We start from the raw sequence: 25,635 nt of genomic DNA, 5'->3' as shown, positions 1-25,635 counted from the left end.
TCAATCTTTTAGTTTGTTCTTGATGGTTTCTTTCATCAATGTTTAATAATATTCATTGTAAAGATTGTTGACTTCTCTGTTTAAATTTGTTCCTAAATATTTATTTTTGTGGCTATTGTGAGAAGGAATTTTCTTGATTTCTCCTTCAATGAGTTCATCACTAGCATAAAAAAAACCACTACTTTTTGTCTATTTATTTTGTAACATGCAACATTACTAAATTGATTTCTCAGTTCTAACAGCATTTTGGTGGAGTAGGTTTTTCCATGTACATCGTGTCATGGAAACATGGATATTTTGACTTTTTTATCACTAATTTTTATGAATTTTATTTTTTCCTCCTTTGTAATTGCTCTTGTCAATATACCTCTAGTACTATATTGAGTAAGAGTGGAGAAACAGACATCCTGTCTTGTTCCAGATCTGAGGGGAAGTGTGTTCAGATTTTATCTCTTCATTATATTTCATGTTGGTTTGTCATATAGTCTTTATAATTTTGAGGTATTTCTTTCTATACATAATTTGTATAGGGCTTTTAGCATGAAGGGATGCTGATTCTTATCAAATGCTTTCTTTGCATCTATTGCGATGTTCATATGTGCTTTGTTCTTCATTCTGTTGATGTAACTTATGACATTTATTGATTTGTGAGTGTTCAACCACCCTTTCATCTCTGGGGTAAATCTCAGTTGACCACAATATGTGATATTTTTGATGTAGTTCTGCATTTAGTTAACGCATTTATTGATATTTTTCAGCTGTGTTCATAAAGATGCAGGTCTGTAGTCATTGCGCATTGTATTTCTGGTTTTCGTATTGGAGTGATGTTCTCATAAAGAGTTTTGCAGAGTCCCATCCTGTTTAATATTTTTGGAATTGCTTGAAAAGTATTGGAGTTAGCTCCTCTTTAAATATTTTTTGGAATTATATAGGAAAACCATTAGATCCTGGATTTTTCCATGATGGAACACTGTTAAATAGTTTCAGTCTTGCTGCCTGATATGTGTCTGCTTTGATTATCTGTATATTCTTGATTTAATCTTGATCCAGGAATCTATTTCTTCAAAGTTTTCCAGCTGGTTAGTATATAGTATTGCATAGTATTTTGATGGTGTTGGTTGTAATTTCTCCTTTTTCATCTCCAATTTTATTTCAGGTGCTCTAGGGTAGAGGGGAGGGGTGGGCAACATGGCTTTCCTTTGCTAATCCTTTAGCTCTCAGTCTGAAGTTAAAGTCACTGAGCGATTGCAGAATTTTCTCTCAACTATGGCTACCAAGGGTGGGACGTGCAGCAACTTCTTCCTACCTCAACTTGGGAAGATGTGACTCTCAGCCAGCACTGACTGTGCTGTGCAGCTGACCACAGCAGCATGTATGTATTTTTTCCTCCCTGTCCCATGGGGTCTTTATAGCCATCTTGAATCTACTTCTCCTTTTCATAGTTTAATGACTAGTAAGCCTGCGGCCAAGAACCGCTGCAGCAGCAAGCCTGTGCCTCTCCTAATTTCTGGAAAGAATTCTATGTTCATAGGCTGGAAAAAAATCATGGTGTTAAAATGTCCATGCTATCAGAGCAATTTATAGATTTAATGCTAACATGGTTAGGGGAGAAGGAAAAGAGAGGGAGGCTGGATAAAATATAGTATCAAAATAAATAAATACATTCTAGTGTTCTATAACACAGTAGAGTGATGATAATTTACAACAGCTTATGATACGCCTCATAAATAACTAAAGAGAGGGGGGCCGGCGCTGTGATACAACAAGTTAAAGCCATAGCCTGAAGCACTGGCATCCCATTTGGGTGCATGTTCGAGACCTGGCTGCTTCACTTCCAATTCAGCTCTCCGCTATGGCCTGGGAAAGCAGTAGATCAATGGCCCAAGTCCTTTGTCCCCTGCACCTGCGTGGGAGACCTGGAAGATGCTCTTGGCTCCTGGCTCTGGATCCGCACAGCTCCAGCCGTTGCGGCTGACTGGGGCATGAACCAGTGGATGGAAGACCTCTCTCCCTCTCTCTCCCTCCCTCCCTCCCTCCCTCCTTCTCTCTCTCTCTCTCTGCCTCTCCTCTGTGTAACTCTGACTTTCAAATAAATAAATACATTAAAAAAAAAAAAAACTAAAGAGAGGGGTTACAAGGCTCTAAATACATGGAAATGGTAAACGTTTGAGAAGATGGAAACGCTGGTCACCTTGACTCTGTAATTACACACTGCATTCATGTATCAAATTATTACATTATAATCCATTGATATGTATAATTATTATTTGTCAACTAAAATATATTTAAAACTAAGGCAGTTATACTGAGAAAGGAACATAGCTGAGAGTGGTCTGTAGTACTTTTAGGAATCCTATTTTGCGAGCTGTAAGTAATGGGTCATGCTAGCTGAGTATTATTCTCAGCCTGCTTCCTGCAAGACTCAAATATCTCTAGGAATTATATTCTCTTTACCTTGGTGTAAAAATTAATTTATTTCCTTAAGGTTTTTTGAAGCATTTTTGTCTACCAGATAGAGTTTACATACTTCTGTCTTAAATCACTCTAGAGTCCTAACAGTGTACCAATCAGGGACCTTTGATGTGCCCTGCAGCTGTTTTACCGGTAATGATCCTTCATTTGATCATGTCTCTGAGTCTATTTTTAAATTATTTTACCAGCTGGAAGTCTGAAAATAAGAAGCCTATTTATTTTATAACACAGTAATCCTACACTAAAAATAATTTTCTAGAATTTGCTTGAATGTAGTCTCATCATCAAATCATTTCTCTTCTTTCCTATTTTATCACAGGCCAATAAGTGAAGCGATTTGGTACTGTTAGTATTTTATTCTGAAATCTTTCTAGCCTAGGCAATCAGGCCATCAAATGCCTTTTCTACCCTACAAATTTCCTACTGTTTTTTTTTTTTCAAACATAATTAAAAATTCCTCATGGACCTGCAGCCTGTCCCCAAAATAGTCCCAAGGCTACATATAGTGTTTCAGTTAGGACCACACCTCATTTCTATGTACTAATTTCTGTGTTAATTACCTTTTATCTGAGACACAAACAACTGGCTCATGGACAAACTTACAACAACCACCTTTTATTATTTCTCATGCACCTGTTGACTAGGTGGTTCTCCTGCTCAATATTTTGATGGACCCTGTCACTGACAAACCAGCCCTTTTATGACTATGGTGTTCATTTTTTACTTCTGGTCTTAAATCTCTGTTCTTAAATTAATATAAATTTTTTCATATTTTCTGCTTTCCTTTTGAATAGTAAATTCTTTTAGTTTTTACACTAATCTATATTATCATATCTAACTCTATCTCTTCTAGACAAACTACATTTAGGTCTTCCTATTTATCTAAGTAGACAATCTAACTCAGTTTGAATTTTTTTGTTCAATGAATTTCATATGGTTTTTTCTTTTTCTAAGATTTTTTTAAAGTTATTTTAAAGGCAGAGTTATTCAGAGAGAGGGAGAGACAGAGAGAAAGAGATCGAGGTCATAGATTGCTGGTTCACTCCTCAAATGGCTGCAAAACCCAGGTGTAGGCCAGGCCAAAGCCAGGAGCTTCTTCTGGTCCTCCCACATGGGTGCAGGGGCCCAAACACTTGGGTCATCTTTTGATGCTTTCCCAGGTACAGTATCAGGGAAATGGATCAAAAGTGGAGCAGCTGAGACTTGACCTAGTACTCAAACGTGATGCCATTGGTACAGGCTTAACCTGATGTGCCATAGGGCCAGCTCCATGCTTATTTCTATGATTGGATTTATGCCAATCATTTTTTTATTTTTAGTCTGTCCTATTGTCTTTTTCTTTTAGATCTTTATTGCATTTTTTTTACTTTTTCATTAATTCAATATTTTTAACATTCTTTTGATTTTTACCATAGCTATACATTTTTTTTTATTTATTGCTCTTTGGAATGCGACTTATATGATCTACCTAGAACTAATTTTAATATTTAATATAAGAATTAAGGTAATTGTACCAATATAATTCCAATTATTCGATATATCATATTATTGTCATACAAATTATACTTATGTAATTTACTGTCCCATAATTAAATGATATAAAATTTATTTTTAAATAGTTGTATGCATTTTAAAATAATTGAGTGAAGAAAAATTTATAAATTCTAATATAATCATATCTGCCTCCTTTTTTAATTTTCAAAACCTTTATGCTTTTAAATTAAATTAATTAAATGCAATTGAATCAGTTTATATTTCATGTCTTTTCAAGCTGCAGAACTTTAAGATTTCTTTTTTGCTTTTTTGAGTTAAATATACTGATACTACAAAATATTTTAATTAAAAGCTAAGTTAGCCAGCACCGCGGCTCACTAGGCTAATCCTCCACCTTGCGGCGCCGGCACACCGGGTTCTAGTCCGGTCGGGGCGCCGGATTCTGTCCTGGTTGCCCCTCTTCCAGGCCAGCTCTCTGCTGTGGCCAGGGAGTGCAGTGGAGGTTGGCCCAAGTCCTTGGGCCCTGCACCCCATGGGAGACCAGGATAAGTACCTGGCTCCTGCCATCGGATCAGCACGGTGCGCCGGCCGCAGCGCGCTGGCCGTGGCGGCCATTGGAGGGTGAACCAACGGCAAAGGAAGACCTTTCTCTCTGTCTCTCTCTCTCACTGTCCACTCTGCCTGTCAAAAAAAAAAAATTAAGCTTCTTACAAATATATGTAAACTAATATTAATGAAATGTATATGAATTTGTCTTCCTAAAGTTTATGCATATTATGAAAAATCTACATGGATTTTACTATTTGGCACAATAATAAACTTAGCTTCTTTTTTAATTTTTTTTTTTTTTGACAGGCAGAGTGGACAGTGAGAGAGAGAGACAGAGAGAAAGGTCTTCCTTTGCCGTTGGTTCACCCTCCAATGGCCACTGCGGCCGGCGCGGTGCGGCCGGCGCACTGCGTTTGATCTGATGGCAGGAGCCAGGTACTTATCCTGGCCTCCCATGTGGTGCAGGGCCCAAGCACTTGGGCCATCCTCCACTGCACTCCCTGGCCACAGTAGAGAGCTGGCCTGGAAGAGGGGCAACTGGGACAGAATCCGGCACCCCAACCGGGACTAGAACCCGGTGTGCCGGCGCCGCAAGGCGGAGGATTAGCCTAGTGAACCGCGGCGCCGGCCAGAAGCTTAAAATTTATATACTCTCCTCATGCTATATTTCTATTGAGCATCACTAGCCTCACTATGGCTTTTTACACTTCAACATGCATGAAATTACAGAGGATCTTGTTAGAAATGCAGGCTAGATTTAATTAAATTAGGCTAGCCTGAGAATGTTGATTTTTTTGTTTCTCATTTTTATTTATTTTTAAAATATTATTTATTTGCAAGGCAGAGTGACACAGAGAGAGAGAAAGATAGAGAAAGGGAGAGAGATTTTTCCATCCCCTGGTCCACTCACAAATGGTCACAGTGGCTGCCGGGGCTGGTCAGGCTGAAAGCAGGAGCCAGAAACTCCACTTTGAGTCTGACACATGGGTATTAGGCCCAAATACTTGTGCCATCTTCTACTGTTTTGGTCAAAGCACCATCAGGAGCTTGATGGGAAGTGGAGCAGGTAGGACTGGAACCATTGTTTTGAAACGGGATGCTTGCTTCACAACCAGTAGCTTAACCTGCTGTACCACAAAACCTGTTTTTATTTTATATCTTTTATTCTCATACTTTTAAATGAAAAAAGATTATATAGTTTTATGTAGTAAAATGTGTTTTTAAATTATATAGAATGTTTAAATCAATATAATATCATCGCCTCATTTACCTTTTTTATTAATTTTAGTTGACACATAAAAATAGATATATTTATAGGATTCAATATGCTAATTTCACTTATGTATACAATGTGTAATAAACAAATCAAGGTAATGAATATACCATCACCTCAATCATTTATTATTTGTTTATAAAATACAGAGAATGGCATAGGATTCACCCTTTAAAAAACAAGGAGATCCTTTCATTAGCAACAACATGTATGGACTGAGGCCACTATAGTAAATTAAATATGATACACAGCTCTGGTAACTGTCATTATATTCTCTACCCCTATGACTTAAATTTTCAGAGTCCCCATATGAATTATAATGTGAAATGTTAGCTTTTGAGTGGTTATTTTCTCATAGCATAATGTCCTCCAGGTTCAGCTGTTTTCACAAATGATAGGATTCTTATTATGGCTAAATAATATATCACAGTTTCTTTATCCATATATTCAATAATAGACACAAGTCTGTCTTGGCTCTTGCAAATAATCTTGCAATGAACACAGGAGTGCAGATATCCCCTCTACATGTCGATTCAGTTTCTTTAGATATGCACCCTAAAGGGGTTAATGAATCAGACAATAGTTCTAAATCTAGTTTTTTGAGGATCTTCCAATTATTTTCCATAGCAATTATACTAATCTAAAATCCCATCTGTGATGCACAAGTTTCCTTCTCCTCAAATCTATCATTTCTCATTCATGTTCCATCAATTTGATCAAAATCCATTCTCACAGATGTAAAGCGATATCCCACTGTGTTTTTTCACATACCTGTTTTCTATTTATATGCTTTCATTAAAAAAAAATCCAATGAGGAACTTTGCCTATTTTTACATTGGGATGTAGGATTTTTTCCTACGAGATTTTTAGAGTTCGGATGTGTGGTTTGCAAGTATTTTCTTTCTTTCTCTAAATTAGGAGGTTGCTTATTATAGCAAGATTTTACTATGGCTGAATGCAAATGCCAAACTCTACCTCACTATGCTTCAGTGGTTGCTTTTGTGGGAACCTTGTATTTCCTATATGTGTACCTTTTAGGCATTAACCAAGGATTCGCACAATGTATAAGAGATCTCAATGCTCCTCCATATTTGATTCCTTTCACTCTTGGATCCCCTCCTTCACTTTTCAGCAATTCTGGGAATCTCAATGTCCTCGGACTCTTCATTCGCCCAATTGAATATTTCTGCCCTATATCCACAACCCATGCAGTTTAGGCTGAAGTTGACCTCAGGTAAAAAACATATAAATATAAACTTTATTTTTACCTTTTTACTATGTATGCTTTTCAAATTGATGCGTTCTTCAAAATGATCAAATTATTCAAATGTGTTAAATGCTTATTTCCCATCACATGGAAAATGGTCTTTTCCATTCAAATTGAAATAAAAATATATGTTGATAATTTCTAAACAGTCACACATATATTGGTAACATGAAAGTTTCAGGGATTATTAAAATATTAGAGTTACATTCAGTAAGTAATATAGATCCTTCATTGTGAAAAGGATACATCATGGTATATTTTGACTGACGTAACAAAAATGCACCTGGGTGGTACCTACACAATCAAAACACATTTCTCATAGTTCTGGAGTCTGAAAAGTCCAAGATTAAGGTACCAACACATCTCATTACTGTCTCATTATTCTAATCTCATATGGGAGGATGGAAAAAAAAATCTCTCTGGGGTTCCTTTAAAAGGGCACTATTCCTATTGATAAGGTTTCTACTTTTAGGACTTCAACACATATATATCAGTCTCCACAGATATTCACATTGGAGAAGAGTTAGTAACTTGTTTTGAAGGACTCAAATATTCAGACTATCACAGGTTGCAATGTCAACCTTGGGGTAGATAACAGCGTTGGGAAGTTTGTTCAACAGAGGAAAAACCCAGCATAAAATGGGAATAGAAAGATAAGAAAACAATTCCCAGGGGCTGCAGTTGTGGTACCCTGTGTTAGGCTGTGGCTTGCAATGCTAGAGTCATCCTAGTCCAAGTTTCAGCTGCATTATTTCCAACCCATAGCACGTAGATAAGCCACTCTTCAGATGACAATGGTAAACTATGAGCACATTATAAAAACAACTATTTGAAGGCACTAAAGAAGGATCAGAAGCAGACAGAAATTGGATGGGAGTCAGTATTTGAAAGACAGTGTAGGGATGAGTATTGTGGTGCAGCAGGTTAAGCCACCTTGGGATGCTGGCACACCTGGTGGAGTGACTAGGATGGAGTCCCACCTCACTTTTGATCCAGCTTCCTGCTAATACCCCTGCTAATACAAGTGCTTACATTCCTGCCACCCATTTGGTAGATCTGGATGGAGTTCTAGGCTCTTGCCTTTGGCCTTACCTACACCCCACTGTTGTGGGCGTTTGGGAAATAAACCAGTGGCTGGAAGAAATCTCTCTCTCTTTCTCTCCTTTGATCTTTCATTCTACTTTTAAATAAAAATAATTTATCTTAAAAATTGACATGAAAAATTTAAGGGTAAGTAATGTCCTTGAAATTAAGAAATGTGAGAATTTGGAAAATAATAGTGTCATCATTTTCCAATTTTGCATAGAGTTCAGGTTATTATGAACTAATCTTGATTCAGTTATTCTCTGTAATTTTCAACTTAATTATAATTTTCATTCATTGTTAAGAGTGTCAAGAGTATATTATTTCCTATTGGAATGCAAATTAAAAGTGAATAGTACAAAATGTAGGTTATAGTTAAGCAATTCTCTGAATTTGCCAGACTTGTCATTCTACCATTGCACATGTTGGGTTACCTAGATGGGACTGGGGAAACAACAGCTTGTTGACTAAACTGTATAACATGTTCTATACAATACAGGTATTTGCTGGTCAAGGGCAATTCAATTTTTTTCACATAATCTGCTGTCTTTATAGAAAAATGTAGTAAAATATAATTACCCAAAGAAATGGAGTAGTTAGTATGTTATAAAGAAAAAAGGGAAGGGATAGAATATCTGATCCAAATAAGAAATGCAATTAAAATCATAAAATTAAATAAATATTTAATCGATACACTGAATTGTTCTAAATTGTAAAACAGTAAAAGAATTAAAATAAATGAATTCTGTTTATACATGATAGAAATAAACACTCTTGTTTATCATTCAAGTTCTCTTTATGCCTGCTCAGTGGCATTAGTATGTAAGCACTTTAAGTAAACTTAAAGTGATGATTTAATCACCAAGCAGGTGAGCACAATACTGCTAATCAAACCAATGTTTATTCTATGCATAGTGTTTGTTATATAGTACAGATGAAAGAAAAATCATCAATACAACTATCAAATCACTACTTCTGCTTTTAAATTAATACCTTATTATGGACTCAGTGAGTTACAGTTATTCTAGTTATATGTCCACATCTATAAAATAATGCTATCACATTTGTTAAAGGAATCAAGTCAAATTCATTAAAAAAATACTCAGTTGATCTGTAGTGATTTTAAGACATTTTCAAAACATTGAAGGTAATTGCCTATATAGTCCAGCAAAAATATTTGTCACCCAAGACTGTTTAGTATAGCTGTTGAGTGGCTAGACTGGACCATTGAATCACAGCATCTCTAGATGCCCTTCATAACTCAACACAAAAATGACCAAGATACAGCCAGTGAAGGCTGAGAAACTGATTGCTAAATTATCTGCACTCCAATCTTTTTTACTTTTTTACTTCACAGACACTTAAAAATACATATATACATACACACATATACACACACACACACGTGTGTGTGTGTGTATGTGTGTGTGTACTTTCTATTACAAGTTCCCATAAGAGAGTGTCCTACCAGAGAACAACATTATTATTCTGGCTTTCAACACAATTAAGCATTTTTATTTTGCTGAGTTTTCTTTCTTCTTTGTTTAGTTTCTTTTGCAAACATGTTTAATGGCTAATTACCATTTCAGCATTTTATCTTAATTGCTACACATTTAGAGACATGTGTCATTAAACCTTCAGCAAACAAGACACTTGCTCACACAATATTTCCATTTTACTTGCCCATCCATGGCTTCATTAAATGATATTTTTATTAATTCAAGCACGCACTTACTTGAGAAACAATTTACATCAAAGCCTTCTCTTCTTTGAGTTAAGGATTGAAAAATTTCATATTTTAGAATAAAAGGTTAACAACTTTCTTTTAAGGACCAAAACACGACAGAAATACAAAAACTATTACTTCAACAATGATACATGCAATATTATTTTATCTCATAACTTCTTTATCTAATTAAATTCAATATGCAAATAGTTTATCTTTTGAATTTTAAACCCATTGACAGATTAGTTACTAATAAATGTGCACTTAAATTCTGAATTAATTAGACTTTATTTTCACTAACAAATTAATATCATATATTTATAGTTTACAAAATGGTTTTTCAGTAAATGTACACATTGCAGAATGACAAAAGCAAGTTATTCATTTATGTATTACCATAGATACTTTTCTGTGCATATGTAGTGAGAACATTTAAATATGTTCTCAATAATTTTTCAAGTTACGGTGCATTACTCTTTACTATAGTCACCATGTTGTACAATGGATCTCCAATTTATCCTTCCTGTCTAACTTAAATCTTATATCCTTAACCAATAATTACTGTTGGATTAACTTGCATAACATTATGTTAAGTCAAATCCATCAGGTACAAAAAGAGAAATAATTTGGATCTTACTTACATGTGGTATCTAAAAGAGATGAAGCCACAGAATTAGAGTTGAATGAGTTTTACTTAGAGAATAGTATTAACTTTGCATAAAGTATTACTGCTGTAATAGGCAATTTGAAAATTGCGATCTTTCTATCCAATAAGAAAACCCTCTCATCTTAAATAGACTTGGCCTGTTTAAGTACTCCACGGTGAGGCAGGCACTGGCCAAATCCTGTCAGGAACAACATTCTTATTACCACTGATCATCTTTATTATTTTTGTTCACAAGCACTTGCTTCACTTTCCATTTTATATCACAAATATTAATTGTACAATTTATAATAACTGAATGGAAAGGGGTGCATTACTGGTTAATGCCAATTATATTTTTAAGCAAATAGTAATGATTAGTATTTGGAAGACATGTCCACACATACAATTATTTAATTCTTGGGGAAATATGAATAACTGCGCTTAATCCCAGGTATAAGTATATGTCAATGTATGTGTAAGCATGCATGTGTACATATCCTTAATAATTTTCCTTTCATTTCATGTATAGAAAGAAAATCTGTATTTTGAGGCAGCATTTATTCCTATTTGTTCCATACATGTAACTATAAAGAATCTCTAAGTTTTAGTTGGCAATGTAAATCAATATGATTAATTTTTAGAAGTATTTATCACAGAATGATTTTATTAAGAATAACTCCATAAATAATGATTGGCATTGATTTAAAGAGCCAATGCTCACTAAGGAAAGACTATCATAGAATGCAGAACATGGCTATAGTACATGTTTTGCTTGCTAGCATGAAAATCATGAGGTTAGACAAATCATAATTACCTATGCTAGGGAAAGTAAAAAACATTTTACATACTAATAGTCTCTTCATTTTTTTTTTTTTTTTTTTTTTTTAGTCTCTTCATTTTTGACAAAGAATTTAGTTCATAGGAAATATAAAACAGAAGCAAAATCATGCCCTGTCTTTATGAAAAAAATTAACAAATACGGATATTTGAAGTTTACTTTCTAGCTTCAGTCCTAAAAACTAGAATTTAGAAAGGACTTGAGACAAACAAAAATTAACCACTTGCTAACTCCAGTGGATAAACAGTTTATGGAAAAATTGCGTTCAGTTTATTTTCTGTATTAACTTTTTTTTTTTAAAAAAAGAGAAACATTCATTCAGATCTCAAAAAAGAAAAGATATATAGCATTAATAACCTCAAGTATGAAGACTATTATTTGTGGGGGATCTGTAATTATAATGCTGGAAACAAGCATGTGTAAAACACTGCATTATTCAGCTCTACAAAAGTAACAATACAAAACTTCTAATTATTTTCTATTGTTCCCATAAATGGACTATGCAATCACAGCCCACTTTTTGGTTAAATTTCATTTTCTAGAATATGCTTTAAAAAGTTATAACTAGTAATGGAGCATAATCTCTATAAATGCTAAAATGTTTGTCCTAGGATAAATCCTGAAAATAAAGACACAACGCACTGTTTCTCACAAATTCACATATTTGGTAAATAGTAACTGTACTTAGTCTTTAAATTTTAAATATTTTTGGTGTAAATTCACTCAAAATGAAAATCAATTACTTTAGCTTAGTGGATAGGGTCATTCATTTCTTATAACGAAGAAATACATAATTTTAGCAAAATACTGTGTTAGTGCCAATAAAGATCCAACATGTATAATGTGAACTATTCCAACAGAAAGCTACAGTAACTGTCTTAAAATCCTGGAGATTATCAGAATATTTTCTACAACACTGATTACCAAATGTCTTCTTTAAAGAACTAGATATCATATGATTTAAGCTTTGCAAGCAAAGGGACATATATTTGGCAACTGTGGTTTATGAAGCCATCCACCATACACGAATGAATGAAGCTGGTAGCGTTTTTGAGAGGTACAAAACAGGGAAGGGCCTGGATTATCTTCCATTGATTACAGTTAGCTAACTCATATTCACTCAGCTCCAAAGAAGCAAATGTTTAAAATTAGTGAATCTACTAAATGTTTATTAAAATTAATCCTATGATTTTTTGAAAGATATATTTATTTATTTATTTATTTGAGAGGTAGAATTACAGACAGAGAGAGACAGAAAGGTCTTCCATCCAATGGTTCACTCCCTAAATGGCCACAACAGGCAGAGCTGGGCTGATCTGAAGCCAGGAACGAGGAGCTTCCTCTGGGTCTCCCAGGCAGATGCAGTGGCCCAAGCACTTGTGCCATCTTCTGCTGGTTTCCCAGGTCATAGCAGAGAGCTCAATCAGAAGAGGAGTGGCTGTGGCTTGAACTAACACCCATATGGGATGTTGGCACCACAGGTGGAGACTTAGCCCACTATGTCACAGTGCCAGCTCTAGTCTTATGATTTTAGTATGTTGTTCTAGAGCTAAATTTGTTGTGTTATTTTTATATCACTTGAAAATATATTTTGAAACTGTTAATAGGCTCAGAATAAAAAGAAAACAAATAATTTCTAAATATAAAAAATATTGGCATCAATTAAAAGGTAGACATTCAATTAATAACTGGGTTGTACATATACTTTTTCAAAAGGCATATTTATTTATTGGCTAATAAACATTGATTTTAATAATATAGTCAAAGGAATCTTTGCTATTGTATTCACAGGATGATCCTGATGGGCAATAATGATAGTTCCTCCGATGAATAAACATTCTTGATCCTAGTGGTTTCTCACAATACAATCTTTTTTGTTTTTTCTCAGTGCAATGCCAGTGTTGCTGACTCAGAGATGATTTTTCCACATAAGTATTTAGAGACCTGTGCCATTCTGTGCTAGCTCCTCTCTAGAGTTTCAGGCATCTCCTCTCTAATTAATATAGAAGAGAACAGAGGGGAAAAATTGTGGGCTATTTTTATGTGCCAGACAGTAAGATAAAAGCTTCTATCCATTTTTAATATATCACAACTCATTCAGAAGGTCATCTATATTCAATATAATTAAGCTTTTCTCAAGCAGCAGATGAAACTAGGTAGCCAGGTTCTGTTATACAAGGTATCTTTTCTAGCTGAAGGGTGTATAAAAACATAAACTGAATCAGAAGTTGTCAGGAATACATTTTTACAATATCATTATCTTTAGTATACATTTTATTACATGACATAATTATCAGAAAATATTATAAAATCATATTACCACCTAATAATTAGTGATTTACTTGTTCCTCCCTATTTTTATATCCCTAATTTCTTTTTATTATATAATTTCCTTAGCTAATATTTCCTAAACTATATAAAAACACCAAGTTTATTAGGCATTTCTTCTTGCACTTAATGGTGACACTTACGTTTCCCTAAATGTATCATACTGCTTTTGGAGTCAAAGTTGCTCTATGATTTTTACTAAATAAGTCAACATTTATTCCTATTTAAACAAACTTTAAAGTAATAGATATGAGATTTATTCAACTTACTTCAAACCAACAGTGATATAATTTTCTCTTCTACTCTATTAATATAACTAAACATACCAACACTTAAATATTCTGCCCGATTAGGCAGATGCATTGTATAATTTGTCCAACTGGTTTTCCTTTTACCTATATAAAATTCCATTGAATGTGTCAATGTGTAGTACAAACATAAGGCATTACAAATTTCCTGTTTTCATTGAATTGAGCAGGTTAAAATAGTTGGTATGTAAAGGTTAAAGCATTAATGAGTACCTCATTTCTCAATTTCTATTTTACACATTCTGTTTTCTTCAAATGTAAATTACTATTATTATAATTTTTTTAAAAAAATTTATATTATTTAATTGAATGACAGAGTTACAGAGAGAGGTAGAGTCAGAGAGTGAGAGAAGTCTTCCATCCATTGGCTCACTCCCCAAATGGAGGTAATGGCTGGGGCTGGGCCCAGCTGAAGCCAAGAGCCAGGATGTTCTATGTGAGTTTAGCATCCCAAGGACTTCACCCATCCTTTGCTGCTCTCCCAAGTCCATTAGCAGGGAGCTGGATTGGAATTAGAGCAGCTGGGACTTGAACCAGTGCCCACATGGGATGCTGGTACAGAAGGCTAACCCCTGCTGTACTACAGTGTTGACCCCAAAAATAAATTATTTTGATCAGAAGTTATTTATCTGAAATCATTTATTTTAAATTTTTAATTAGATAGTTTTTAGATATACATAATACCTTCAAAAAGAATCTTGTATACTCTACAACCAGCTTCTCCTACTGTTAACACATTACTGTGGTACATTTGTCACAATTAGTGAACCAATATTGATATAGTATTAGCAACTGAAGTCCAAGCTTTATTTGTTTGTCTCTAGTTTTAAGCTGATGCTCTTTTTCTGTTCTGAGATTCCATCCAAGATATATTACGTTGAGTATTCTTGTTTCCTAAAATACATCTTGGCTTTGAAAGTCCCAGAATTTCCTTTTTTGATGACATTGACAGTTTTGAAAAATTTTAGTCAAATATTTTTAGAATGTCTGATGATTGTCTGGGATAAGGTGTTTTGAGATGAAAGATACCAGAGAAAAAGTGCTGTTCTCATTGCGTCATATCACAGATTTATGTCATTAACTTGACTATTCACTGCTCATCTTAAATTTGATTACTTTGTTGAGGTAGTAATTGTGGGATTTCTTAAGTAAAACCTTACTCTTCCTTCTATGCCCCTATTTCTGCACTGGGCTCTTTGGGAGGTAGTCACCAAATGGTGCCTCAACTTAAAGGATGGGCAGTTATGCCCTACCTCCTAAGATGAAAAAGAAATACATAAATTATTTGGCCATTTCTGTCTAAAACATATACCCTTTTATATATTCAATCATTTATTTTTCATATGGACTCATGCACATTTATTTTATATTTTGCATAATAATTCTCCAACCTTTTGTTCAAATTACTCTAGCTTTGGTCATTGAGAACTCCTTTAGTTGATACCTGTGTCACTTTGATATACACTGAACATTTTAGTTTTTAGCACTACCTTACTCGCCAGTATTACAAGGTGTCCATGTTCGCCTCTATAGTAGTCATATAATAGATAGAAATCTAAGGAGCCTTGCTTCCTTTTATTAGAGAATAGTATGAGAAATCACATTCTGAGCATAGGAAAAATTTTGTCATTTCAAAAATGAAGTCTCATATTTTATTTGCTGGGATTACTTTGACCATTCCCTTTATGTCTTTAGAATGTGTGCAATTAAAAGTGGGTGTTTTGCCCAGCAATTAAAGATACCAAAATCCAATATCAGAGTCCCTGGTTTGAATACAGGATTCTCACATCTGACCCTAGGTTACTACTAATGCAGTCAGTGATGGCTCAAGTAATCACATGGAAACCTGGATTGAGTTTTTGTTACTGGCTTTTTCGACCTGGCCCAGTCCCAGCTGTCATAGGCTTTTGGTAATGAAGCAGAGGATGGGAGCTCTTTCTATAAAAAATAATAATAATAAATAATTCATACTAGAGTCTAGCTATATAGTATTAAGAAGTTCAGTGGTTCTATTACATAGTAGAGTAAGATAGTTAATTTATTACATATTATTAAAAAAGAGGATTATTGGATATTTTCATTATAATGAAATATAATGATTGAAAGGATAAATATAATTACTTCATTTGGACATTATTTTATCTATAAATTTAACAAAACATCACATAGTAATCTATAATTATGTATAATTTTCAATGTCAATTTTTTAAATAAAAGTTCGAAAAAGATGCATAATTAATATGCACTGACATTTTAGATAAACAAATATGACATGATACTACCTATTATGTATCTTATATACATGTTAGAATTTTTTAAAATCACAATTAAATATATTAATTTTTAACATAATGTAATGTTTGAATATATCATATTTAACCCTTATTCAATCCGTTGAGGTAGGATGTTCTTATCACCATTTAACAGATAACAAATATAACTTAGTGAGTTCAAATAGATACAAAATATTTCAAATGGGGTATGAAATCTTGCATCTCTGAGAAGTACTTAGAAGATGTTACTTTCCAAGATAAATATATACAACATTTTAAATACCTAAATCTATATTTAGTTAAAAAATTTTCAAATTTCATGGCTCAGAAAAAGATAATGAATTTCAAGGAAGTGTGAGTTATTTTATGTATTAGTTTGCCAAATAATTATGAATATATATATTTTATAAGGCAAAACATTAATTTATATAGTTTTGGAAAAAATGTTATGCTTACCTGAACGAAAAATAATGCATCAAAGAGGAGATCAGATAAGAAGCACATTAATGGCTTACTACAAGTTAAGTTAAATTTAGCTAATTCAAAATCTAAATGCAAAAATAAATGGTTAGAAAATACCAATTTCAAAAAAACTAAATAATAAGGGACATATTTCAATTATACCATAATAAACTAGTAATATATTCCTTCTTCACATTTCATTTTATCATTTAATTTCAGTGGTAACTTTCCAAAAGCACAATTAGAAACATTGTTTTGTGTATGCAGAAACAAAGCTCATTTCACTCTAGCTTCCACCTATTGGATAACTGGTTGGTCACTTTAGAAACTGACTTTAACAAAATGAAGGACTAATAATGCTGTTGCAGGATTGAAATGAGTTCAGACATGAGACAGAAATGCTTTTTAAAGTTAATTATGTTTGTTTTGTCTTCTCCCTTCTTGTTCATTACCTTTAAATGGAGGCATACATTGGCAGAAGTAATTACTTTGTTGGTCAATGCAAGTGGCTCCATTCTTGCAGGGACGGGAGGCACACTTATCTGTATCTATTTCAGAACTTGTACCTTTGAACAATAATTTTCAAATAATGTTAGATTTTCAGAAAGCAAATAGGTGCCAAGTTATATTAAATTTGCCCAGGTCTTTTAAACCATTTTGATGTTAAGATTAAATTCATTAGCAGAGAATGCCACATATATATAAGTGTCAGAACCCATTTATTTCACCGTACTACAAACCCCAGCAACTTGTCTTGGAATTACCAAATGCAGACTAATCTCTGAGTTTGTAGGCATTAAAGTCTGTTTATATGTGAATTAATTTATCTTCTGCTTGAGAGTCCAGACCTCGAGTAGATGTGTCGGGTTATTGGGATACACAAATCAAATGTTAGGCTAAGAGAAATAAACAAGGAACAAATAGAAAATACTAGTGAATCAATAACATCCTGATGTGTGTCCCTGAGAGCCAAATGCGCTTTGAAGGCACAGGTGTTAAATGCTATTTACCGATAAAGCCAGGGTGACAGATGCATTTGAATCTCTCCTTGAGTTCTGCAGATGTAGAGTTATGGAGCCAGGGAGAGAAATCACATTTCTTTCTATTAATTTCACAAAGTAAACCTATGTGGAAAGAAAAAAGAAACATCCATTAATTATATCATCAGGCATTTTGTTTTAACTAGTCCTCCAGTTCAGATTTTCTGCTATTGCTCATTTCAGGAGCTGTTTTGCTGAAGTTGACCTTTCTTGCCCTTTTTTTTTTTTCTGTCTTTTTAGAAAGAAACTTTCCTAATTAGTGAATTTTTTTGAACTTTTATTTAATGAATATAAATTTCCAAAGTACAGAATGTTGAGAACAATGGCTTCCCCCCGATAACGTCCCTACAACCCGCAACCCTTCCCTTTCCCACTCCCTCTCCCCTTCCATTCACATCAAGATTCATTTTTGATTCTCTTTATATACAGAAGATCAGTTGAGCATACATTAAGTCAAGATTTCAACAGTTTGCTCCCACACAGAAACATAAAGTGAAAAATACTGTTTGAGTACTAGTTATAGCATTAGATCTCAATGTACAGAACACTAAGGACAAAGATCCTACATGAGGAGTAAGTGCACAGTGACTCCTGTTGTTGACTTAACAAATTGACACTCTTGTTTATGGCCTCAGTAATCACCCTAGGCTCTTGTCATGAGCTGCCAAGGCTATGGAAGCCCCCTGAGTTCACCGACTCTGATCATATTTAGACAAGGCCATGGTCAAAGTGGAAGTTCTCTCCTCCCTTCAGAGAAAAGTACCTCCTTCTTTGATGACCCGTTCATTCCACTAGGATCTCACTCACGGAGATCTTTCATTTAAGTTTTTTTTTTTTTTTTTTTTTTTTTTTTTTTTTTTTTTTTTTTTTTCCCCAGAGTGTCTTGGCTTTCCATGCCTGAAATACTCTCATGGGCTTTTCAGCCAGATCCGCATGCCTTAAGGGCTGATTCTGAGGCCAGAGTGCTGTTTAGGACCTTTCATATTTTACCACTTAAGATCGCTTGTTAATGTCCAATTGAGAAAAAAAAAATAACCTAGACTGACACTTAATTGAATCTTATGACTCATGACAGCTAATTTTCTTTCTGAATTAAAAGGAGTAGAAAAATTAACATTGTCATAGATTGTGAATTACTCATAAATTGTATAAATATAAATCTTCCTTCTGTTCTTAAAGAAAAACCTGTAAAATAGTGACATGAATTTGGGTTGGAGCAATGAATATACTAAACTAGAAAATGCTACATTATTAAGTTAAAATCGGACATTAGAATACCAAGTTAAACTATATTAAAAGTGTAAATTAAAAATAATTACATGAGAGGCATGCATATGGGGCAACAATCAAAATCTCTGGGGATGCCAGCATCCTGCATAAGAGAACAAGTACTGGATACAGGTCCTGTCTCTGCAGTTGATCCAGAACCTGCTAATGCACAACCAGGGACACAGGACTGATGGCTTGAGTACTTGAGCGCCATCCACGGATAAGTTCCAGGTTCCTTGCTTTTGCTTCACCTAGCTTTAGCTGTTGCAGGCATTTGGGGAGTGAACTGAAAGATAAAAGATCACCCTGTTTGTTTTTCTCTGTCTCTCTGCCTTTTAATAAGTAAATATTATAATTTAAAAGTAATATAAAAGTTTCTTCTGACTAAATTAATATTCAGTGATTGTAGTTTGGGTCAGCATGCATGCCTACTTTGAAATCTATGTTCATACCTGTAGCTAGAGGTTCTGTGAAGATCAGCACTAATACTACCATTTGTGTATGGACAATTTAGGTAGTCATCTCCCACAATCTAACAGTTATTACTTAGGACAAGTGAAGGATTAATTTTGCTATAAATGTGTCAGTTAAGCAACTTGTAACTAAATCTATGTTCAGATTATACAAGATTTTCTATTTGCCTGCAAACAACCAATACATTGTCTATTTCTAGAAAATAAGTATTTAATCTTTAATTTTTGCATTGACTGCAACTTTGGCTTTTCTCTCATTTTAGTAATCCAAGTGGAGCTCAAAACGACTATTATCTCTTTAAAATTTAGCACAAACTGTTCATGGATGACTGTGGCATGTTATATTAACCAAACTGATTTTCATTGATACCTCCTCTTTTAAAAACTGCATTATTCACATAAGGGTACTGTTTACAATTTACTAAAACAAATAAACACAGACACAAACACACACTCAAGTCCTGTTTCATTAAATCATTTATAACTAAATTTGCATAATCACAAATTATTTTAAATATTAATGAAAAGCAATGAAACATTTTTAGAAAAATTGCTTAGTACAAGACATGCAGTAAAATTTGATTTTTGTTTACTTGTGCTATTCATTATATGAACTATCTATTGCTCTGGAAAATTATATACTAAATGGCTCTTTGATAAAACAGTATGATAGCTACATATTGACATAAAACAATTTTCTTTCCCAGTTTCAGGTAGCTCTAACTGTGGGTATGCATTGTGAAGTGGGTTAATCTGAAGAGCCATCATGGAATTTCAAAGAAACTGGCAGTGCAAAGAACCTAGGATAGAGAACTTGTTTTATCTGCAGGTGACCATATCAGGGCAAACTTACCAGTTGTTGAAGGCCCCAGTAACAGTACTCTTAAAAGGTTATCTCATCTGTCAGTGGCATCTTCCCTTTCTGGTACTGAGACAGAACTGCCTGTGTTCATCTGCTGCCCTGTGCCTACTGCCTACCATTGATTTAGGTGAGAGCTCCTAATGTCATTCTAGAACATTTTATCGTTTCTACGGGAAATGATTTTTTTGTTGTTGTTAAATCAGTCTATTTCTGAATTCCACAAGAAATAAATATTTTATTGGTATGTATTACAATTGATTTTTGCCATTGTTAGTAATTATATCATAGAGATGAAATGGGGGAAATGTTTTAAGGTATTTCTGGTTAAATGTTATTAATTTTTTTTGTTCTACTTAATACTATTAGTTGAACTCTTTAATTAACACACAATTATTCTTAGGTGTTTAAATTTTTATATATTTATTTATTTTGACAGGCAGAGTGGACAGTGAGAGAGAGAGAGAGACAGAGAGAAAGGTCTTCCTTTGCCGTTGGTTCACCTAACAATGGCCCCCGCGGCCGGCGCGCTGCGGCCAGAGCATGACGCTGATCCGAAGGCAGGAGCCAGGTGCTTCTCCTGGTCTCCCATGGGGTGCAGGGCCCAAGAACTTGGGCCATCCTCCACTGCACTCCCGGGCCACAGCAGAGAGCTGGCCTGGAAGAGGGGCAACTGGGACAGAATCTGGCACCCAGACCGGGACTAGAACCCAGTGTGCCGTTGCCACAAGGCGGAGGATTAGCCTATTGCGCCACAGCACTGGCTTCATAGGTGTTTAAATTTAACGGAAAAGTGATCTCTGTTAAATATAAAAGTGGGAATAAGAGACGGAGAAGATGTACAATTTGGGACAAGCTCAAGCTGACTTACCCCAAATGGTAGAGTTAGAAACATGCCTGGGGATTCCAATTCAATCCCAGCAAGGTGGCATGTACCAATGACATCTCATCAGTCCAAGTGATCAATTTCAGTTCACAATCGATCATACTGATAGGTCTATGAATCAAAGGGATCACATAAACAAGACTAGTGTCTGCTAATACTAACTGATAGAATTAGAAAGGCAGAGAAAGATCCAACATGGGAAGTGGGATACACAACAGACTCATAGAATGGCAGATGTCCTAAACAGCACTCTGGCCTCAGAATCAGCCCTTAAGGCATTCGGACATTTGGATAGTAACAGAACTTGCTTCATATATTTGTGTTTTAGTGATAAGTGTACATATTTTTTAAACTGTTATATCATTCTGTTATATTGAGTTTGTATAGTCATGAAATCTGTTCTTTACTTGTTTAACTATCAGTAAAGCCTCAACAATGTCTTATATTTACAGGTTACATAGCATATATTTTTTAACAAAAATCTACAGGAGTCTTTTAATATAAGCACATAGATTATTTTTTCCTTTTTTGTCCAGTCTGATAAATGCTGTCATATAATTGGGTTAAGCCCTGATGCTAGTGTTAGCAGAGAAAACAATAAAGCAACTACTATGAATATGTTAAAAAAAATTTCCAAAAACTGTATTTAAAGATGTGAATTAAAATATGAGGACAACAAGACAACAAAGCGGGAATTACAACAGAAATAATATATATATATATATATATATATCAAGAGAAACAAAATATATCAAGTAAAACTGAAAGATAACTCTGTACTAGAAAATTAAACTAACAGAGAATGAAAAGTTTTCTAACTGGACTCAATGAGAAATATAAATATTGGAAGAAAACCAGAATGTTTGAAGATATATGAACAGCAGTTACAAATGATAGCTAGAATAGAAACACCATAAATCCATCCAAACATCTACAACCAACCAGGGAGCTAAAACCAATTCCTGGAACAAGGACAGTCTATTCAACAAATAGACTGCTGAGAAAACTGGATTTCCTCACACAGAAGTATGAAGCAAGATCCCTACCTTACACCTTACACAAAAATCCACTTATCGTGGATTAAAGATCTAAATCTGTGACTCAGCACCATCAAATTATTAGAGAGCATCAGAGAAACCCTGCAAGATGTTGGCACAAGCAAAGACTTCTCAGAAAAGAATCCAGAGGCACAGGCAGCCAGACAAAATTAACATTTGGGATTGCATCAAATTGAGAAGTTTCTGTACTGCAAAAGAAACAGTCAGGAAAGTGACGAGGCAACCAACAGAATGGGAAAAATATTTGCAAACTATGCAACTGATAAAGGATTAATAACCAGAATCTACAAAGAGATCAAGAAACTCCATAACAACAAAACAAACAACCCACTTAAGAGATGGGCCAAGGACCTAAACAGACATTTTTCAAAACAGGAAATCCAAATGGCCAACAGACACATGAAAAAAATGTTCAGGACCACTAGCAATCAGGGAAATGCAAATCAAAGCCACAATGAGGTTTCACCTCACCCCAGTTAGAATGGCTCTCATACAGAAATCTACCAACAACAGATGCTGGCGAAGATGTGGGAAAAAAGATACCTTAATCCACTGTTGGTGGGAATGCAAACTGGTAAAGCCACTATGGAAGACAATATGGAAATACCTCAGAAATCTGAATATATCCCTACCACAGGACTCAGCCATCCCACTCCTCAAAATCTACCCAAGGTAAATTAAATCAGCAAAGAGCTATCTGCACCTCCATGTTTATTGCAGCTTAATTCACAATAACTATGGTATGAAATCAATCTAAATGCCTATCAACTGAAACTGGATAAAGAAAGTATGAGATAGGTACTCTATGGAATACTAAACAGCAATAAGAAAATGAAATGTGGTCATTTGCAACAAAATGGAGAATCTGGAAATCATCATACTGAGTGAAATAAGCCAATCCCAAAGGGACAAATATCATATGCTCTCCCTGTTCTGTGACAACTAACTGAGCACCTAAAAGGAAAAATGTAGACGTGAAATTGATACTTTGAGAAGCAATGACTCGATCAGCCCTTGTTTTGTCTAGGAACAGCTTATTGTTTTTTTTTTTACTTTTATTTAATAATTATAAATTTCCAAAGTACAGCTTTTGGATTACAGTGGCTCCCCCCACCAATAACCTCCCTCCCACCCGCAACCATCCCATCTCCCACTCCCTCTCCCAACCCATTCGCATCAAGATTCATTTTCGATTCTCTTTATATACAGAAGATCAATTTAGTATATATTAAGTAAAGATTTCAACAGTTTGTACCCACATAGAAATACAAAGTGTAAAGTACTGTTTGAGTACTAGTTATAGCATTAATTCACATTGTACAACACATTAAGGACAGAGATCCTATATGAGGAGTAAGCACACAGTGACTCCTGTTGTTAACAAATTGACACTCTTGTTTATGGCGTCTGTAATCTCACTAGGCTCTTGTCATGAGTTGCCAAGGCTGTGGAAGCCTTTTGAGTTTGCCAACTCCGATCTTATTTAGACAAGGCCATAGTCAAAGTGGAAGTTCTCTCCTCCCTTCAGAGAAAGGTACCTCCTTCTTTGATGGCCCGTTCTTTGTACTGGGATCTCACTCGCAGAGATCTTTCATTTAGGGTTTTGTTTGTTTGTTTGTTTGCCAGAGTGTCTTGGCTTTCCATGCCTGAAATACTCTCATGGGCATTTTAGCCAGATGCGAATGCCTTAAGGCCTGATTCTGAGGCCAGAGTGCTGTTTAGGACATCTGCCATCCTATGAGTCTGCTGTGTTATTTTATTCTTTTTACTATTTTCTTTTTCTACTTAATATCATTGGTTGAACTCTTTACTGAACACAGAATTATTCTTGGGTGTTTAAATCCAATTGAAAATTTACCCCTGTGAAAAATAAGAGTGGGAATAAGAAAGGTAAGAGATATACAATTCGGCATATATTCTCACAGACTTACACCTAAAGGTAAAGCTAAAAACTTGCTATGGGACTCCAAATACCAATGCCATCTCACTAGTTAGAGTGATCATTTTAAGTTCATAATTGATCATAAAGATATGATTAAGTGTCAAAGGAATCACATAAATAAGACCAAGTGTTTGCTAATAACAACTGATAGAATTTAAAAGAAGAATGATTCAATATGGGAAGCAGGCCACACAGGGGATTCATAGAATGACAAACACCCTCTGGCCTCAGAATCAGCCCTTAAGGTATTTAGATTTGGCTGAAAAACCCATGAGAGCATATCAGGCATGGAAAGCCAAGACATTGTGGCAAAAAATGGCCTACATAAAAGATCTCTGTCAATGAGAGACCAGTGGAAAGAAGGGACCATCAAAGAAGGACGTACCTTTCTCTGAAGGGAGGAGAGAACTTACACATTGCTTATTGCCCTGTCTAAATAATGGCAGAGTTTGTGGATTCAGAAGGTTTTCATAGCCTTCATAGCTCATGAAAAAAGCCTCAGGTGATCAATGACATCATAAATAAGAGTATCAATTGTTAAATCAACAGAATCTACTGTGCACTTTCTCCCCATGTAGGACCTCTGTCCTTAATGAGTTATATTATGAGAAGTAACGGTAAAACTTGCCTTCAAACAGTACTTTATACTTTGTGTGTCTGTGTGTTTGCAAACTGTTGAAATCTTTGCTTAGTATAGAGTTGATGTTCTGTATATAAAGATAATTAAAAATGAATCTTAGGGCCGGCGCCACAGCTCAATAGGCTAATCCTCTGCCTGCTGCGCTGGCACACCGGGTTCTAGTCCCGGTCGGGGCGCCGGATTCTGTCCCGGTTTCCCCTCTTCCACAGCTCTCTGCTGTGGCCCAGGAGTGCAGTGGAGGATGGCCCAAGTGCTTGGGCCCTGCACCCTCATGGGAAACCAGGAGAAGCACCTGGCTCCTGGCTTCAGATCAGCGGGATATGCCGGCCACAGTGCACCAGCCACGGTGGCCATTGGAGGGTGAACCAATGACAAAGGAAGACCTTTCTCCCTGTCTCTCTCTCTCTCTAACTATCCACTCTGCCTGTCAAAAAGATAAAAAAAAATTAGAAAAATGAATCTTAATGAAGAATGGGATGGGAGAGGGAGTAGGAGGTGGGATAACATTGGGGGTGGGAGGGTGGGTATGGGAGGGAAAAAATGGTTATTTCCAAAAGCTATACCTATGAAATTTATATTATTAAATAAAAGCTTACTAAAATAATGATAGGTATATTTCAAATGAATTATTTGAAGAAATTGTGTTTTAACTAATATATTAGACAAAAAAACCTACAAAATCTCAGGATAATGAGTAAAGTATTATGTAATTTACTACATACCAGTATGTGGTTGATAATATATTATAC

General features: G+C 35.0%; 1 protein-coding gene across 1 annotated transcript in view; it reads right to left on the bottom strand.

The window, feature by feature from the left end:
* The window catches only part of EYS (EGF-like photoreceptor maintenance factor), a 1,804,868-nt gene that overhangs the window by 1,396,018 nt on the left and 383,215 nt on the right, over positions 1-25,635 (bottom strand). The window contains 1 exon segment of the mRNA XM_089333540.1: positions 17,172-17,285. Coding sequence (XP_089189666.1) covers positions 17,172-17,285 — 114 coding nt within the window.

The sequence above is a fragment of the Oryctolagus cuniculus genome, chromosome 5 (assembly GCF_051225735.1).
Source record: "Oryctolagus cuniculus isolate XC-2025 breed Fujian yellow rabbit chromosome 5, ASM5122573v1, whole genome shotgun sequence".
Classification (NCBI taxonomy): Eukaryota; Metazoa; Chordata; class Mammalia; order Lagomorpha; family Leporidae; genus Oryctolagus; species Oryctolagus cuniculus.
Note: the sequence above shows the minus strand (reverse complement) of the source record. Positions and strands in the feature narration are given on the sequence as shown.